The sequence below is a fragment of the Rutidosis leptorrhynchoides genome, chromosome 10 (assembly GCF_046630445.1).
Source record: "Rutidosis leptorrhynchoides isolate AG116_Rl617_1_P2 chromosome 10, CSIRO_AGI_Rlap_v1, whole genome shotgun sequence".
In the NCBI taxonomy this organism is placed as follows: domain Eukaryota; kingdom Viridiplantae; phylum Streptophyta; class Magnoliopsida; order Asterales; family Asteraceae; genus Rutidosis; species Rutidosis leptorrhynchoides.
The window spans coordinates 104,343,076-104,363,954 of NC_092342.1; the positions used below are offsets into that span (position 1 = coordinate 104,343,076).

At 34.8% G+C, this 20,879-nt stretch overlaps 1 protein-coding gene across 1 annotated transcript; it reads left to right on the plus strand.

Moving 5' to 3' along the window:
• Window positions 1-10,431: 10,431 nt before the first annotated feature.
• LOC139870512 (uncharacterized) lies at window positions 10,432-10,896 on the plus strand. The gene has a single exon (XM_071858302.1). It carries the CDS (start codon window positions 10,432-10,434, stop codon window positions 10,894-10,896), a length of 465 nt encoding a protein of 154 aa, XP_071714403.1.
• The last annotated feature ends 9,983 nt before the right edge of the window (window positions 10,897-20,879 follow it).

Genomic DNA, 20,879 nt, shown 5'->3' on the forward strand with positions numbered 1-20,879 from the left:
TGCATAAAAATAAAATTCATATTTTAAAAATAAAAAAATTCACACCAAACTTAATTTAAAAATTCATATTATAAATTCACACCAAACTTATATTAATTTTTCAAATATTTACAATTTTAAATATATTGATTTTACAAAGTTTACAATATTAATTTAAGATTTATATATTAATTTTAAAAACATGGTAAAAATAAAATTAAAAATCTTTTTGGCTTTTTATCCCACTTTAATCAATCAAATATTATCAAAAATATGCGCCCCTCTTTTCGGTAAAGTAATTTCGGTTCCATAACCTAATTTAACTCATGACGAATTTTTGAAATATTTTGGGTTGATTGATTAAAGATATTTATACCTTAAGAATAAACGTTAAATTTTGCAGTGATGTAATAAATTTTTGAATGATATCAATAATTTCGGTCGCCAAACCTAATTTTAGTCAATACCAATTTAATACTTTATAGCGAACAAATTAGCGTTTATTATCAAAAGGTTAAAAATAAAAATAAAAAACTATACAGACTTACCTGTGAGATAGTATTCTTAGTTATATGATCTATCCCATTCATAAGATAGTCGGTTTAATTGATTTTCCATGGCTACATAGGCGTAACCTCGAGCATTCAGTGTTTTTTCTTCTAAACATATGAACGGTCCGTCTCTGCATAAAGTAACAAATTCGGTATTTGAATAGGTTTGATTATTTGAACATTTACCTCCATGTGACCATTTTCCGCATTTGTGACATTTTTCTAGGTGTCGTGCTCTTCTTTTCGCTGAGGATTTTGATTTTCCTTTACCAAATTGTAACTTATTATCTTCGCATCTGGATTCTTTTCTTACTCTGTCCAATCTTTCTCTGATTACTGATACTATTTCACTCGGTAGTGTGTCATTATTACGTTTAGTGATCAAAGCGTGTAGCATTAGACCATGGTTTAGTTCACAGGCAGTCTTCATTTCGTAAAAACCTAAAAAAATAAAAATTCAGAATGGGGGGAGAAGACTAGTTCTTTAGGGTCTGCTAGGGAAAGACCATTCGGGTTCTATTTTCGAGAACTACATGAAAACAGACAATCTAACTCTAACAGAAATACATATTATCCTTTAAAGACTTGATTCTCCCCACACTTAGTTAGTTGTGGTATCGAAATTGTGATTAACTTCATTGTCGAATTCCATCGGACTATCTGTGTAGTGTTTAACTCTGTGACCATTAACTTTAAATTCAATCCCATTTGAATTTATTAATTCTATCGTTCCGTATGGGAAAACTCTTTTGACTATGAATGGTCCAGACCATCTTAGTTTCAATTTTCCAGGAAATAGCTTGAATCGTGAATTGAAAAGAAGAACTCTGTCTCCTTCTTTAAATTCTTTTAAACTTCTGATTCTTTTATCATGCCATTTCTTCGTTCTTTCTTTATAGATTAACGAATTTTCATATGCTTCATGTCTTAATTCTTCTAATTCGTTTAGTTGACTTAATCGTAGACGTCCAGCTTCATGTATATCAAGATTACATGTCTTCAAAGCCCAAAATGCTTTGTGTTCAATTTCTACTGGAAGATGACATGCTTTTCCATAAACAAGTCTAAAAGGTGTGGTTCCAATTGGAGTTTTGTAGGCTGTTCTAAAAGCCCAGAGTGCATCCTCCAATTTAATGGACCATTCCTTCGGATTTGATCCTACGGTTTTCTCTAGAATACGTTTTAAAGCTCGGTTGGTATTTTCAACTTGTCCACTTGTTTGTGGATGATATGCGGTGGAGATTTTATGAGTTACTCCATATCTTTTAAGAACTTTCTTAAGTTGATTATTACAGAAATGAGTACCCCGATCACTTATTAAAGCTTTCAGCGTTCCAAACTTTGCAAAAAGACGTTTTAAAAAGTTGACTACAACTCGTGCATCATTAGTTGGGAGAGCTTGTGCTTCCGTCCATTTAGATACATAATTAATGGCAACGAGAATATAGAGATTATTATGAGATTTTGGAAATGGACCCATAAAGTCAATACCCCAAATGTCAAATACTTCACATACTTGTATGACATTTTGTGACATTTCATCACGTTGACTTATTTTTCCGGCCCTTTGACATGCATCACAGGATTTGCAAAGAAGGTGTGCGTCTTTGTAAATTGTAGGCCAATAGAATCCAGCTTCATAAACTTTTCTTGCTGTTAATTGAGGCCCATAATGCCCTCCTGTTGGTCCTGTGTGACAATGGTTTAAAATTTTACTAGCTTCATCTCCAAATACACATCGGCGTATTATTCCATCGGGACAACTTTTAAACAGATGTGGATCTTCCCAGAAATAGTGTTTTATATCACTGAAGAATTTCTTTCATTTTTGGTACGATAATTCTTTTTCAAGGAATTCACATACTAAATAGTTTGCATAGTCTGCAAACCATGGAATTTCATTATAATCTATCTTTAATAGATATTCATCAGGAAAGTTGTCTTGTATGGCCGATTCATTTAGAACTTCTACTTCGGGATTTTCAAGACGAGAAAGATGATCAGCGACGAGATTTTCTGCTCCTCTTTTATCTCGGATTTCAATATCAAACTCTTGTAAGAGTAAGATCCAACAGATTAATCTTGGTTTGGCATCTTGTTTCGAAAATAGGTATCTAAGAGCAGAATGGTCGGTATAGACCACCGTTTTTGCTAGAACGAGATATGAACGAAATTTGTCAAAAGCAAAGACAATAGCAAGGAGTTCTTTTTCAGTAGTAGTGTAATTTGTTTGTGCTCCTTGTAACGTATTACTAACATAATATATAGGTTGAAATCTTTTTTCAATCCTTTGTCCTAAAACGGCTCCCATTGCAAAATCACTTGCATCGCACATTAGTTCAAATGGTAGATTCCAATTCGGTGTTATCATGATCGGCGCATTAGTGAGTTTCTCTTTAAGAATATTAAAAGATTTTATACATTCATCTGAAAAGATGAATGGAGCATCCTTTTCTAGGAGTTTATTCATAGGAGTGGCAATTTTAGAAAAATCTTTTATGAAACGTCGGTAAAAACCGGCATGCCCTAGAAAACTCCTAACTCCTCTAACATTGGTGGGATGTGGAAGTTTAGCAATTACATCTACTTTAGCTCTATCCACTTCAATTCCTTCTTTTGAAATTTTATGTCCAAGAACGATGCCTTCTTTAACCATGAAATGGCATTTCTCCCAATTAAGTACTAGATTTGATTGTTCGCATCTAATAAGCATTCGTTCCAGATTAACTAGACATGATTCAAATGTATCACCGAAGACTGAAAAGTCATCCATGAAAACTTCCATGCATTCTTCTATCATGTCGTGAAAAATCGCCATCATGCATCTTTGAAAGGTTGCAGGGGCGTTGCAAAGTCCAAATGGCATGCGTTTGTAAGCAAAAGTACCATAAGGGCACGTGAACGTGGTTTTCTCTTGGTCCTCGGGTGCTATTGTAATTTGAAAATATCCGGAAAATCCATCTAGAAAACAATAGTAACTATTTCCGACTAATCTTTCCAACATTTGATCAATGAAAGGTAAGGGAAAGTGATCTTTTCTGGTGGCGTCATTTAATTTTCTATAATCAATACACACACGCCATCCTGTTACAGTCCTAGTAGGAATAAGCTCATTTTTCTCATTTGTAATGACAGTCATGCCACCCTTCTTAGGTACTTATTAAACTGGGCTTACCCATGGACTATCAGAGATTGGATAAATTAGACCTGCGTCTAGCAGTTTAATAATCTCTTTCTTAACTATATCTTGCATATTAGGATTTAGTCTTCGTTGGCGTTGCACATACGTTTTATGTCCTTCTTCCATAAGGATTTTATGTGTGCAATACGAAGGACTTATTCCTTTAATATCATGAATCTTCCATGCAATGGCTGGTTTATGAGCTTTCAACACAGAAATGAGTTGTGATTTCTCATTTTCAGTAAGAGAAGACGATATTATTACAGGTCATTCAGATTCACCATGTAAATAAGCGTATTCCAAATGGTTTGGAAGTGGCTTTAACTCTAATTTCGGAGGTTCTTCTATCGATGATTTATATCGATATCTGTCTTCTTCTTTTAGCATTTGAATTTCTTCTGTTGTTGGTTCATATCCATTAGCTATAAGTGTAGCTAACATTTCAGCTTCATCAATTTGTTCTGTTCCTTCTCCTAAAGAACATTCTCCTGTTCCTTGTAATTCTGGAAATTCTTCTAATAATTCTGCATGTGAATCTATATTTTGAATATAATAACATGCATCATCTGCAGATTGCGGTTGTTGCATTGCTCTATCAACTGAAAAGGTAACACTCTCGTCCTCTATACTTAGGGTCAGTTTCTTACAGAACACGTCTATCATTGCTTTAGCCGTGTTTAAGAATGGTCTTCCTAATATGAGAGGTACTTGAGAATCTTCTTCCATGTCCAGAACAACAAAATCTACTGGAAATTCTAAAGTACCAACTTTAACTAGCATGTTCTCCATTATCCCTCTAGGATATTTTATTGATCGATCGGCTAGTTGTATACTTATTCTTGTTGGTTTCAATTCTCCAAGGTCTAGTTTAGCGTATAGTGAATACGGCATTAGATTTATACTAGCACCTAAGTCTGCCAATGCTTCTATTGAACTAAGACTACCCAGAAAACATGAAATTGTGAAACTTCCTGGATCAGATAATTTTTCTGGTATCTTATTCAACAGCACTGCTGAACAATTAGCGTTCATGGTAACAGCCGAGAGTTCTTCCATTTTCTTTCTATTTGAGATTAGATCTTTCAAGAATTTAGCATATCTAGGCATTCCTGAAATCACATCAATGAAAGGAAGATTTACATTTATCTGTTTAAACATATCCAAGAATTTGGATTGCTCGGCTTCAAGTTTCTCTTTCTTCATTTTACTCGGGTAAGGAAGTGGTGGTTGGTATGGTTTAACATAAGGTTTAGCCTTAACTGTGTTATCTTCATTAACCTTCTCAACTACCGGTTCTTTTTCCTTATCTTGATCAGGTTGTGGTTCTTGTGGAGTAGGAATAGCTTCATCAGAAGTTACAGGTATTTCAGGTAGTTTAAATGTTGTACCACTTCTTGTGGTAATGGCTTTAGCTGTTTCATTCCGGGGGTTAGCATTTGTATCACTAGGTAAACTTCCCGGTTTTCTTTCACCTATTAACCTTGCTAGGTTACTTACTTCTTGTTCCAGATTTTGAATAGAAGCTTGTTGATTTCTAAATGCTTGAGCATTTTGTTCATTGGTTTGTTTTTGAGATGTGAAAAACTGCGTTTGAGTTTCAACTAGCTTCGTCATCATATCTTCTAAATTCGGCTTTTTATCATCGGGTTGTGGTGGTTTGTTTTGAAAATTAGGTCTTTGCTGATTGTAAGTATTGTTGGATACTTGTTGATTGCTAGGACCTTGTTGATTGTTGTATGAAATATTTCGGTTATAGTTCTGATTTTGATTGTAGATCGGTCTTGGCGGTTGATAATTATTCTGATAATTATTTCCAGGCCTTTGGTTTAGATATGAAACATTCTCTCTTTGTTCCATTGTTAGTTCAATACTGAGACAATCTTTTGTCAAATGTGGTCCTCCACACTGCTCACAACTAATTCGTATTGAGTGAATATCCTTAGTCATCTTTTCCATTCGTCTCTCGACAGCATCTATCTTTACGGAAATGGAATCTAAGTCATGGCTAGAATCGGCTCTAGCTGCTTTAAATGATCTAACGATATCTTTTTCTTGGTGCCACTCATGTGAGTGGGAAGCAGTGTTATCAATAATTTTATAAGCATCAGTTTCGGTTTTCTTCATAATGGAACCACCAGCTGCTATATCTATGTCTTTCCTTGTGGTGATGTCGCATCCTTGGTAGAATATTTGTACTATTTGACAGGTGTCTAAACCATGTTGCGGACATCCTCTTAATAACTTTCCAAATCTTGTCCACGCCTCATATAGAGTTTCATTCGGTTTCTGTGTAAACGTAACAATTTTTCCTTGAAGTCTTACGGCTTTAGATGCAGGAAAGAATTGTTTAAGAAATTTTTCAACTAAAACGTCCCATGTATCAATCGCCCCTTCAGGTAACGATTCCAACCAATCTTTGGCTTCTCCCTTTAAAGTCCAGGGAAATAACATGAGATATATCTATTCATCCTCCACTTCTCTTATTTTAAATAGTGTGCAGATCCTATTAAAGGTACGAAGATGTTCATTTGGATCTTCCTTCGGCGCACCACTAAATTGGCATTGATTAGTCACCATGTGTAGAATTTGTCCTTTGATTTCATAATCTGGTGCATTAATGTCAGGATGAGTAATTGCGTGACCTTGGCCAGTGCGTTTAGCTCCCATTCGGTCTTCCATACTTAAAGGTTCCAGATTCTCCATAATTGAATTTGTTGAATCGGAATCACTAGAGGATTCTGATTTAATGGTTCGTTCCTCAACAATTTCTGTTTGAATGATTGGTGGTTCCGGAGGAAAATTTAATGGTTCAGGATCTATGAATCATCCCTGAATATTCTCCGGATTCTCAATTGTGAGATCGGGTTCAAAAATGGATTATCGGAAATTTGAACTGGAGTACTTGGTCGACTAGATGAAGATTCTAAAGAAAAATTAACGGCGGTAATATTTGCTAAATGTCTTGATCTAGTTACAGGTGGTGAACGTACAAAAGGTGGTGAACGTCTTGATCGGTGCATTCACTGAATATCCTATTAGTTTTTAAAAAGGAAAGAAAAATTATATAAGTTATCCAATCAATAGACTTTTCTGATTTTGCCCACGTTTCGAATAGCCAAAAGATGCAGCAGAGGGGCAGGATTCGTTTGGTCTCAATATAATTGAGGACTGTTTGGCTCCAATAACCCGGTCCACGTATAAATCCAACTATTACTACGAACCAGAAAATTTTGATGTCTATCAATTTAACCACTTAAAATAAATTTTCGTAATTTTAAGAAATTTAGATAAGAAGTAGAATAAAAATCTATGTCCTAAAACTAGAATGACGAGAAATAAGAAAGAAAAAGAGTGCGTCTGAAAAAGGTCGAAAAATAAAAATAAGAAAGAAAAAGAGTGACTTATAGAACTTAAAAACACTAGACTAACCCAACCTTATTACTATCACTAACTTAAAATTATAATCGCAAATTGAGATTACTAATTGGAATGATAATTGATACATAGGTAAAAGGTGTCTAAAAATATTAAAGCTTACAAGAAAAACTATATCCCAAATGACAATAACTTAAAAAGAAACTAAAACTTAAAAAGGCGTCGCAAAATTCTAAAGTACCTAAATCTTAGTCTAAAGAAAAAGCACTTAAGGAATTTTACGGCAAAGCCTAAAAATCTAGAAGTAAAAAAAAAATAACTATGGCAAAAACTATATCTTAAAACTAAATACGAGCGAAAAATACAAATATTACGCTAAAACAATTAAAAAGGAAAAAAAAATATAAAAATATACAAAATGTTGTAAAAATTACAATTTTTATAAAAATATTATTTTTATATTATTTATTTTATTAAACTATTAATTTTATATTTTAATTAAACTAATTTAACTAAATATATAAATATATAAATTAAATAAAAAGAAACTTAAAACTAATTATAATAATAATAAGTAATTAGGGCTAATAATAATAATAATAATTAATAATTACCCCGTATTAAATGCCTGATTAGGGTTTCTGTCGGCGTGTCAGAGTGTCTCCGCGAGTCACGGTATTCGAAGCTGCAAACTCCGCGAGTCGCGGGGTTCCAATTTTCAGATGACAGGTTGATTAAAATTCGACGCGTTTTTTTTTTATATTCTGTTTTATATTTTCTGTTTAAATAAAAATATTTATATAATAAAAACTTATATTTAAAAACTAAAATAAAAATAGAACTACTTTATAATTTTAAAAATATCATAAAAATAGATTTATATATATATTAAATTTTTTTTCGATTTTTTTTATGTTTTAAATAAAAATATTTAAATAAAACTTATATTTATATAAAATAAAAATAAAGAAACTTTATAAAACTTAAATATTTAACAAAATCTTAAAAAAATATATAAATTTTTGTTTTCTTTTTATATTTTTGAATAATTAAAAACGTATTTTTACAAAAGTGAATTTTAATAAAAGTAAACTATTTATTTAGCGTTGCGCTTCCGGCTTTTAAGTTTGAAAGATCCCTGGCAGCGGCGCCAAAAATACTTGATGTCAAAGCTAAGGGGTATAAAATACTATTAAATTTTACAAGAAAATACTATTAAATACGATACAATTTTACACAAGATATTTATTTATTTATAGAATGGATATACTTAAACCTTGCTACAACACTTATAGGCAGTGTACCTAATCGTACAGTAGTGTAGTTTTTAGTAAGTCCGGTTCGTTCCACAGGGAAAATCTTTTAACAAAGCTTAACGCTATATTAGTTTACTTTTATAAAAATACAAATATATATATAAGTAATATTATTATTATAAAGGGGGGTTTTTACCGTTTAATGACCGGTTTGTCGATTTTAATTCTTCAGTCGCAGTTAAAACCAAATGTAAAATATTAAATAAAAGACTTAATTTAAAGCGTAAAGTAAATAACGATAATGAAATTACGAATAATAAAAGTGCGATAAAATAAACTTGCGATAATTAAAAAGTACGATAATTAAAAGTGCAATTAAATACAATAACAATAAATAAAAGTGCTATAATTAGAAGTGCAATTAAATATGAAATAAAGGAAATTAAATATGAAATAAAAGAATTATGCTTATTTAAACTTCCGTAACCATGATGTTTGACGTGTTGATTTTAGTTTTATGCCCATGGGTTAATTGTCCTTTGTCCTGGATTATTTAATATGTCCGTCTGGTTTTTGTCCATAACACTCCATCAGTCATAAATATAAAGTGCGAGTGTCCTCGTCAAATTATCCTTATACCCGAAGTTAAATATTCCAACTAATTGGGGACTTAAACTATGACAAGATTTTAATACTTTGTTTAATAATTACACCAGGTTATCGACTGCGTGTAACCCAAGGTTTTAATACTCTCTTATCAAGTATGCCAAGTGTCCTTGTACATAATTTCACCCCTGTTTTAATAATTCTAGTGGCTATTAATCCATTCCCGTGTCCGGTTAAATGAACGATTATTCGTACATATAAATACCCCGCCCATCGTGTCCGATCGAGTGTAAATGGTTATTTATAGGGACGCCCAATTGTAAATCTTTATTTTAACATTAACAAACTATCATTTAGTTAAACAAATATAAAGCCCATTAATAGCCCATAGTCTAATTTCCACAAGTGTCGTTCTTTTGTCCAAAGCCCAATTATGGTACAAAGCCCAATTACCCAATTTTAGTAATTAGCCCAACATCATGATTACTTCGGATTAAATAAGCATAATAATAACTTAGCTACGAGACATTAAATTAAAAAGGTTGAACATAACTTACAATGATTAAAAATAGCGTAGCGTTACACGGACAGAATTTCGACTTACACCCTTACAACATTCGCTAACATACCCTTATTATTAGGATTAAAATTAAAATTAAAATTAAAATATAAATTATAAATATAAATATTACGTATAGATAGATGGATGGATATATTGGATGATAAAAATGATCAGAATTCGTTGGGTTTTATAGGGATTTTCGTATTTGGCTGCTCCGCGAGTCGCGGCATTTTTGGCCTCCATACTCCGCAACTTGCGGAGTTCGTAATTCCAGCTCACAAAGGTTTGTCTTTTAATTTGCCGACGTTTTATAAATATATTATAATATATATATTAATTTTAAGAATTAATTATATATTATATTATATTTATATACATAGTTAACTTGTAATTTTTAGTCCGTTGCGTCGAGCGTTGAGAGTTGACTCTGGTCCTGGTTCCGGATTTTCGAACGTCCTTGCGTGCAATTTAATATCTTGTACTTTGTGTTTTGAATCTTATACTCTTGTAATTTTGAGACGTTTCTTATCAATAATTGGAACCTCTTTGATTGTATTTTGTACTTTTGAGCTTTTTGGTCGTTTGCGTCTTCAATTCGTCGAATCTGTCTTTTGTCTTCACCTTTTAATATTTAAACGAATATCACTTGTAAATAGAACAATTGCAACTAAAAGCTTGTCTTTCTTGGGGAATAATGCTATGAAATATATGTTCGTTTTTAACATTATCAATGGTGGTCTCAACATCGGAAGTCTTAAAGCATTTAACCTTGCTCTTATTCATAAATGGAGATGGCGGTACTTGGAGAATCCGGATGATATGTGGGTGTCGATCATCAAGTCCATCCACAGGAATTTTTTTAAATCTACATCTATTCATAGATCGACAGTTTGGTCTAACATTGTTGAGTCTTGTTCCAAGATGGTTTCCGAAGGTGATCTTCCTGTTGATATGTTTCGTATGAAGGTGGGTGATGGAACAAAGATTCGGTTTTGGCACGATTTATGGTGTGGTAACTCCACACTAGTTTCAAGATTCAATCGTTTATATCTCTTAGATTCAAATAAGGATAGCACGATTGCTGATAAGTGTCGGGATGGTGTTTGGCATTGGACTTGGTCGAGGGATAATATTGGAAGTCGTAACGAAATGTTGTTTAATTCTTTGACTGAGGAGATCGGTACTTGTATTCTTCATGATCGTCCTGATGCAGGGTCCTGCACTTTGTCTTCAGATGGTAATTATACGGTTAAAAGTACACGAGATTACTTGGATAAAAGAATGTTACCCTCATCAAATGTCACCTCGGTTTGGTTTAAATTCCTCCCGCGTAAAGTTAATGTCTTTTTATGGCGTTTAAAGCTAGACTCTCTACCGGCTCGTTGAAATCTCTCCGCAAAAGGTATTGAGATCAATGCAATTGTGTGCCCGGTTTACTCTAACGGGGTCGAGTCTCGTGATCACTTGTTTTTTGATTGTGAGATGGCTTTAGATTTATGGCACAAGATCCGAATTCGGCTCGATTGTGATGTGCCTTGTTTTTCTTCTTGGGATTCATTCATGGCTTGGATCGAAGGCGTTCGTTTACAAGTTTTGTCTAAGAATCGGATCATTGCGGTGGTGGTATCTATGTTGTGGGCTATTTGGCGTTTCCGGAACGGAATTGTGTTTTCTAATGCTTTTTGTAGTAAAAGTAGTCTTTTTGATGTAATTAGATTACTTACTTTCCGTTGGATTAAAAATAGAGGCCATTTAGTTTCAAATTGGAACTGATGGCTATCTATGCCTTTGTAATTATCCCTTAGCGCTTTGTTAGGGATCGTTTATTTATAATATATGTTTCTTTGGCCGTTAAAAAAAAACATGTAACAAACTCGTGCGCCAGGCCATCCGGCGACCTATGAACTTGTGTTGTATGTTACAACTATTAGTATACATGTAGTTACAAAATACATTTTTTTGCCAATTAAAAAGCCATTCCCGAGTTTCAAACTGGCGACCACACGGAAAGCAACCCACGCGGCAAACCACCCGGGCTACGCATGCATTTATGTTATATGCTACAGCTATTAGTATATATCAGTGTTGTAAATCTCCCGAGATATTCCCCGAGATCTCGTTTTTAGAAGGCAAACGAGACGAAATGTTCATCTCCCGAGATTTCTCGGTCAACGGGGTCAAACTTAGTTAAAGCAACGATTTCTCGAATTTTCTTGCTAATTTGTAAGATTTTCTTGTAAAATTCGTAATTTCTAAGATTTTTTCACTCATTTCTCGGATATTTTTGTAAAATCTCGTTAAAACGTATATAAATATACATATATTTATGTTTTTATGTATATTTTTAATAAAAAACAATAAAGTCAAGTAAGTCAACGTCCGAGATCTCCCCGAGATTATTCCGAGATACCGAGATTTTCCTAAAAAAGTCCAAACGAAATCTCCCCGAATTCTCCAACCTTGGTATATATCTACTCTAAAATAACCTTTTACTGTTCATGATTTGGTCTCTAATGATATATAGTTAAATGTTATATGTTACAACTATTAGTATATTTGTAGTTACAAAATACGTTTTCTTCGCCGGTTAAAAAGCCATTCATGAGTTTCAAACTGGCGACCACACGGTAGGCAGCCCATGCGCCAAACCGCGCCAAACCACCCGGCTACGCATGCATTTGTGTTATATGCTACATCTATTAGTATATATCTACTCGAAAATGATTTATTGACGACCTGACTGTCGCATCGCGCCTAAATTGAACTTCAGATAGGTTTAAAACCCATGAAAATTTGATTCTACCATTTTCATGATGTCTAACTCTCTTTTTTAAACCTGCTTATTGGTCAGAGGTCCATCCGAAAGCAATCTCTCTATCCATATAACATTGAAAAGGATGACGTTTTCTACTTTTGGGGTATTTCACTCTGAGTGGAGAAATGACTTCTCTTTATTCTAGGATAAGGGAAGGATTATTTATATCTTACCTCCTTCATACCCCACTCACGTAGGATTGAGTTTTGTCGTTGTTGTAAATATATATGAGATGTTGTACATGAATTCATGGTATGATGTTCCATTAAGCATTATCTATGAGATGCCATTTGTACGTGCATTCATGTTCCTAAATATCAACTACATGATTCAATCACTTGCATTAATTCAAGACGAGTAAATCAAGTACAATGTTTATAAAGTTGATCTACTTGCGTTTTATATAGCACATTCAACTATTAGGAGTATAATATTGGTAGCCGTCTTCCGTGCACTACAATTCGCATCATCTTTCACGTACACACACTCAACTATATAACACTATTTGTGATTTACACCGAGTTAATAATTGAACTACACTTTTCTAACATTAGTGAAACATTGGTCCAACAATCGCTTTATGGTCCTTGACTAGACATCAACACGTACATTAACATGGTTTTTATCTACCCCTACATCACATTCACATTCATGTTCAGGGGCGGAACAAAGAAGGGGAGGGTGGGCGGATTTGCAATTTTCAGTGCAAAGTTTTTTGTTTTTTCGATTTTGACTCCGGTGGAATTTTTCTTTTTTGCCCCAAACCTTCCATATTCTGTCCCAAAACCTCCATATTTTGACCAAAACCTTTGTATTTTGCTAAAAAAAAACCTCCAAAATTTGTTCAGAAAACTTTATATTTTACCCCAAAACCTCCATATTTTGCCAAAAAAATCCCTACATTTTAAAAATAAAATTCGCCTTCGGTAAAAAAAATTCCTGAGTCCGCCACTGTATCATGTTGCATGATCTAAATATTGAATAAACACAAATAAATGGTCATACAGACTCTAGTGATCTATACAAATCGTACATGCATGGTTAGTTAATATGTGCTCATACAAATCGTACATGCATGGTTAGTTAATATGTGCTCAAAATGGTACCAACATGAACGATAAATCAATTCTCAAAGAGCATATCGGTGACGAACAAACTGAAAAATAAAGTGAAGTTTACTTTCACTACTACAAAAAAGGGCTTTGCAAACCTGTTTTTTGGGCTTCCAAACCGGTTTTATAACCGGTTTGTATCCATAGGGGTGTGTAAAGTCCACACCGGTTTTAAAACAGGTTTGCAAACTCCACTTTCGGGACCGGTTATTTATAAAAAACCGGTTTGGATTCTAAATTTTTTAAAAAAAAAAATATTATACAACTAATCTTCATCTTCATCTTCATCGTACGCTAATAATCTTCATCTTCGCTAATCTTCATCTTTTCGCTAATCGATCTTCATCTTTTCGCTAATCGATCTTCATCTTCATCCTTTAATTAGCTAATACAAAGAACGTACACCAGATCTGGACTTTAAAACAAATAAAAATACACGAATCGAAAACAGATAAGCAAATTAAAACAAATAGACTTTAGAAATCGAACCTGTTTACGAATAGAATCGAATCTGTTTACAAATAAGTAAAATAAAACAACGATGGCTAATAAAAATCGAACCTGTTTACGATGGCTAATAAAAATCGAATCAAACCTGTTTACGATGTATGATGATGGCTAATAAAAATCGATGAACTTGAATGAATTAATCGAAACTGTTTACAGCTTTATTTAACTCGATCAATTGAAAGAATGGAATACGGAACTTTTCAAGATAGGAATATTAATAGATAATGGGAAACAACTTAAACTTTTCAAGATAAGGAATAGCTTTCAACTTTTCAACTTAACTTTTCAAAGACATAATAATAGAGAATGGGAAACAGCTGGCCATTAATTGGTTTCAATTACTTTAAGTTTAAGTTTTTCAATTCATTCGTACCAACCCGCGCCTTAAAAGGGAGAAGGGAGACCGGTTTTAAAAAAATAACCGGTTTGTAAAGTTGGAACCGGTTTTTTGAAAAAAACGGTTTAGAAAATATGCTTTCGGAACCGGTTTCTATCAAAAACCGGTCTCCCATTTCCGTGTAAAAAAAAAACCTGTCTCGATTACCCTTTGGAACCGGTTTTTTATTTATGATTTAAAAAGAGGTTTGGAAAAGGGGTTTGCATTATCAAATTTGTAGTAGTGTTTGTACCTATATGTCCTGTACGTTATATATACATATATATATATATATATATATATATATATATATATATATATATATATATATATATATATATATATATATATATATATATATATATATATATTTCAAGCAGCGATTGAGATCACCCGAGGGGGACTAAACCACCCGTTGCAATCATCTCTCGTTTCGACTATGCCGATGCAACGATAATAACTCCGCCCCCATCAAATTTTATTAAGTATTACTCATAGTGATCACCAGTGTTGTAAAAGTCGGCCGACGTGGCCGACGCGTCGGCCAATGCGTCGTTTTTATGGGTTCACCATCCCGTTTTTTCTGAAAACGACTCAAAAGACGGTCAGAGCTAAAAGTTCGGTCAAAGTCTGTCAAAGACGGTCAAAAACGGTCAAAGTCAGTCAAATTTTCGACAAGATCTGATATATTTTAAAATTAGGGTTTGTTTTCATTTTTTGGGCCGCTCTTTTCTCTACGTCCTTACTAATTATGTACTCGGTAACATTAATTGAGTTTGAAATTTGATTGTTTTTAAATTCGAGTTCTCATTTAAGAAATTTATGTTACATAATCAACTATTTTATATATATATAAATATATATTTAAGAAATTATTAATAAAGTCAACGTTGGTCAACGACCGATGCGTCCCCGACGCGTCCCCCGACTCGGCCGACGCGTCCTTTTTAGGTCTCGACCGATGCGTCCCCGACTCGCGACTTTTACAACCTTGGTGATCACAGATTATGCCCTTTTGACTCTAGACTCTAAATAAATAAAATCTATTGAGAAATCCAAAATCATAATTAGAGAGACAGTCATAAACAATATTGAGACATTATGGATTGATAATCGAATTATTCCCTCCATATAGAAAGTACTGACTCCTCCCATCTACGAAGATGAGTCAGGAGAAAAAGCATAACTCCCCAGTCTCATAAGATATACAATGTGTGTATTCAAATAAAAAAAATTCTCTTAGTTCAAAACGATCAATATGTAGAATCGAAACAATCAAAGACTGTAGTCAATGATCAGTTGTGCACATCCTTTGTGGTTGGTCAACTTAGAGTGAAAGCATATGCGAAAGCATACGAACATAAACTTTGTTATTGACTTCTTCGTATGATTAGTTTATTGAGTCATTAGGGTAACTTTAATTCACCCATGCCATAAATGAGAGTGACAAGCCGTTCGTGAAATTATATTTTACATCTTAAGTAGAGTTTAAGGTCAATGTTGTTAGATAATATGTAACGCCCTAAGCTCATAATACATATTGGATTTGGGCCATATTAAAAAGGTAATTTAACCACGATCATAATCTTCTGATACCATGCTATAGAATAGAACCCGTCAATATTATTAATAATAGTAAACGCTATTTATAGAGGCCGTGACCATAAACCTAATCAAACCCTAATGACCCTAAGCCCATAATACATATTGGACTTGACCTTACATATTACTCCCTCCGTGACCATCTTAAGTCCGTTGGAACGCCAAAAGAGGACCCGAGTTTACTTGGGAAAGGCAAGATCAAATGCAAAGGAAATACCCTCATCTATTCCCGGTTCCGGAAACGCAAGATTTCGAGGAAGAAACAACGACTACTACGCCTACTTAAATTTCGGGACGAAATTTCTTTTAAGGAGTAGGTAATGTAACATCCCACCTTTTTCCGTTTACTTTTCCGTTTAATTATTTAAAGTCCGTTATATGATTATAACATCCCTCGTTAATACGCGTTTTAAAATATCTCGTTTAGGTAATTCACGCACCCGCAACCGAACTCGAGGGACTAGTTTCGCCAAGGGAGCAAAGATGTGACTAGTCAACACCCTCCTCCCTTTTTTTTCATTTTCATTTCTCTTTTCTTTCACTACTTCCATATTTTTTCAATTATCCATTTCCAAGATTCATCATCTAAATCACATCTAGCAAGTTTTAATCAAAACAAATTACATATTTGGAATCCTTGCAACTTCCTCTTCGATTCCATACCGATTTCATTACATTTTGGGTAACTTTCTAAAATCACTAGATTTTGTGTTCTTGATGTTTTTAACTTATAAAGTTGTTAATTAGTGTCTACGGCTCAAGTCTAACATGAATATATGACTTATATGTTCGATCTTGTTATTTTTGATAACTAGCATGAACTTGAAAGTTTGGTGTGTTTGATTGATGATTTGGTTGCTTAAATGTTGTTAAATGTTATAAATGCATGTATTAAATGTGTTCCTAACATCACTAGCTTCAATTTGATATGTAGGTTGCTTTAGAAAACTCCATAAACTTGATTAGTGATTTTGGTGAATTTGGGTTAGGGTTTTGATGAACTTTAAATGCATTTTTGATGTATTGAATGCCATGAATTGTTGTTGGTAAGTGGTTAGTTAGATTGTATGTTTGATTACCTATGAAACGGCGTGTCATATGTATGCATTTAATTCCCGAATCATAAATGTGCATTTATGAATTTGAATCATTTATGGTGTGCATTGATTGATCATTTAACTTGGAAAGTCGATTGTTGTAAATGATGTTTTTGGTTGGTGAAATGTATTTAGTTGTGTTCTTTGTCAAATTACCTTTCTAACGATATAAGATACGAGTTCTAAGTGTTTGCGGTTTGTGATTTATGCTTGAAAGAGTTTTGATTTGAGACTTGGACATTTGAGACTGACCAGGTACCAGCACACGTTAAATGCCGCGGCGCGGCAGTCTTGGGTCGCGGCGCGACCTAAGGCGTGTCCAGGTTCTGACCTACATGGTCAAAATTCGAAAAATGTTTGCTATGCTACGCACCTCCGATTCACATGTAACTTGTTCTAACATGCTTAAATATGAATAAAAACCTCAGAAAAATAGTTCGGGACCCGACCCGAACGTATTGAGTTTTCCGTTGACTTTGACCGACCAAAGTTTGACTTTTTGTCAAACTTAACCAAATGATTATGCAATCTTTCTAACTTGTTTCTATACTTATATCTTGCATGAAACTTGGACAATTTGATTCACATGCTACATAATCGAGTCTTAACGAGCCATAGGACTAATTGAACATCTTTGGCCTATCGCGTTTACCGTTATTGATACGACCTATTTGTTTATGTCAAGACTAGCATTGTCCTTTGCACACGTTACTTTGTGAAGTACTTTTCATACGTGCACTCAAGGTGAGATCATAGTCCCATATTTCAAACAACTTTTATACTTTAAACTATGGGATGAGAAACATATACGTATCATGCTTTTACACTTTGAACACAAGTACGAAAATGAACATTCCACGTACGGGTTTGAACAAAAATCCTCAATTCAATTATCATTAGTTACACTTGCAGGGTGTAAATGAGAACTTATATTATGTGATCACATGGGCTTGACGAGCCTCATTCGGACGGTTCGCTACCGTTAGCGGATGAAATATATTTTCGAGTCTAGTGTATGTTCTAACACTACACAAAGGGTGCAAAACAGTTAAGTTTGATAATTGGGTGCCCGCGAAACAAATAACAACTTTGGAATGCAAATGATTTTGATAATCATATTATATTAAATCTTGTGGTTCAAATGCAACGTTTACTAAAACACCTATGATTTCACCAACGTTTTTCGTTGACAGTTTTCTATATGTTTTCTCAGGTCCTTGAATGCTACTTGATACATGCTTCCGCACTCTTTTTGATACTTGCTTGGATGTCGAGTATACATGCATAGTTGGAGCGTATTTTGACAACTTTTAAATTGTGTCGCATAGGTTTCATTCGTACGTTAAACTTTGTAATGTAACTAGTCTTTGAACTACTTTTTTAAACTTGAAACATCCTTTTACTTATGAAATGAATGCGACATATTTTGGTCAAACGTCATGTTAAAGACTTATGACCACGTAACGGGACCTAAGTAGTCGGTGCCATCAAACATGATTTGGTCGGGTCGCTACAGATGGTATCAGAGTGTTGGTTGTAGGGATTTAGAGTTCATTGGTGTCAACCCCGAGTCGTAGGGTACATTAGTGAGTCCAGACTACAACCGGCATATAGACTTGAAGTAGGAATTACTTGACTACTTGTGCATTTATACTCAAACGTTTCCACTCATATCTACTCTTATTTCATCTTAATCTCACGTTGTTTAATTTGATTGACACGCCACCTTGACTTAGTGAAATAATGTCGAATGCACATATGAATTAGGGTAATATAATTTCCGGGATTATATTACGGTGACTCATATGAACGTTCCGACATTATGGCATAAAGAATTTAACGCGAGTCAAGGAAAAATTTTCTCTATCTTTATTCCATATCATGATTAGTATTATTGAAAATACTAATCAACGGTATTCTTGTGTTTTGAAGGAACAATGCCTCCTCGTCGTGTGCCACACCATGAGACTTTCGAACAAGCTCTACAACGAATGATAGCCACCGCCATGGATGCGGCCATGGCTGGTCACTCCTCTAACAACAACAATAACAACAATAATAACAACCACAACAACAACAACAATCAAGGGGTCGGTAACTCAAGCGAAGGGTGCTCCTATAAAGCTTTCATGGGGTGCAAACCTCATACTTTTGATGGGACCGGGGGACCGGTTGTACTCACTCGATGGTTCGAACAAACGGAAGTTGTTTTTAGCATAATCGGTTGTCGGGATCAAGATAAAGTCAAATATTCCACCCACACCTTTGCCGGTATCGCCCTCACGTGGTGGAACACGTATATACAATCGGTGGGTACCGATGAAGCTCACGCCCTCTCTTGGGCCGATTTAAGGGAAAGGTTGATCGTCGAATTTTTCCCTCGTGAAGAAACCCGAAAGCTCGAACAAGAGCTAAGAACTTTAAAGGCGGTCGGAAACGATCTCAAGGCCTACAATCAACGATTCGCCGAGCTATCCTTGATGTGTCCCAACCTCGTAAACCCCAAATCTCAAAGGGTTGAACTCTATATGGATGGTCTTCCAAAGAGCATCAAACAAGGAGTGATGTCATCCAAACCCGCTAACTTACAACAAGCCTTAAACATGGCCCGCCAATTGATCGAAACGGTTGAAGAAATCTTAGTTCCGGTGCCTAAGGCCGAGGAAAAATCGGGTGGCAACAAAAGAAAATGGGAAGCCCCCCAATCAAGCAACAACTACAACAACAATTTCACCAAAAAGCCTTTCACCTCCGACGCCAAGAAAAGTTATGGCGGAAATAAACCCTTTTGCAACAAATACCACAAACACCACAATGGTGAATGTAGCAATCTATTTTACCACCGGTGCCAAAGGGGTGGCCATGTAGCCAACGATTGTAGAAGTGCCGCCCCCGTCACTCAAAAGGTGCCCAATACACCAAAACCGGGTACTTGTTATGAATGTGGCCAAACGGGTCATTTTAGAAATGCATGTCCGAAGAAGAAATCCAACCCCAACACACGCGGCCGAGCTTTCAACATCAACACCGAGGAAGCTCGAGATGACAATGAATTAGTCACGGGTACGTTTCTCCTCAACAACACTTATGTTACTTGTTTATTCGATTCGGGTGCCGATAAGAATTTTGTATCCAAGACTTTGACTCATTCTTTTAGCACTCCACCACTTCCACTAGACACCACTTATACCATTGAAGTGGCCAACGGGAAACTATTGAGTGCCGACACATATTACCGGGGGTATACGTTAAACATTTTGGGTAATGAGTTTGAAATTGACTTGATACCCATGGAACTAGGAAGCTTCGATGTAATAATCAGCATGAATTGGCTAGCCAAAACGAAATCTCACATCCTTTGTGATCTTAACGCAATCCGAATTCCTATCGAGAACGGCGAACCTTTGATCGTCTATGGCGATAAGATTTGCATCGGACTCAACCTCGTTTCATGCATTAAAGTTAGAAAAATACTCCGTAAGAGTTGTTTTGCGATCCTTGCTCACGTTAAGAAAGTCGAGTCCGATGAGAAGCACATCGATGATGTGCCAATTGTTAGTGACTATTCCGATGTATTTCCCGACGAATTTTCGGGTCTTCCACCTCATCGACCGATTGAATTCCAAATCGATCTTATTCCGGGAGCCGCACCCATAGCACGTGCACCATATAGACTCGCTCCATCCGAAATGCAAGAATTGCAAAGTCAAATCTAAGAACTACTTGATCGTGGTTTTATCCAACCTAGCCATTCACCTTGGGACGCTCCGATTTTGTTTGTTAAAAAGAAAGACGGATCCCTACGAATGTGCATTGATTATCGTGAACTAAACAAATTGACGGTTAAGAACCGATAT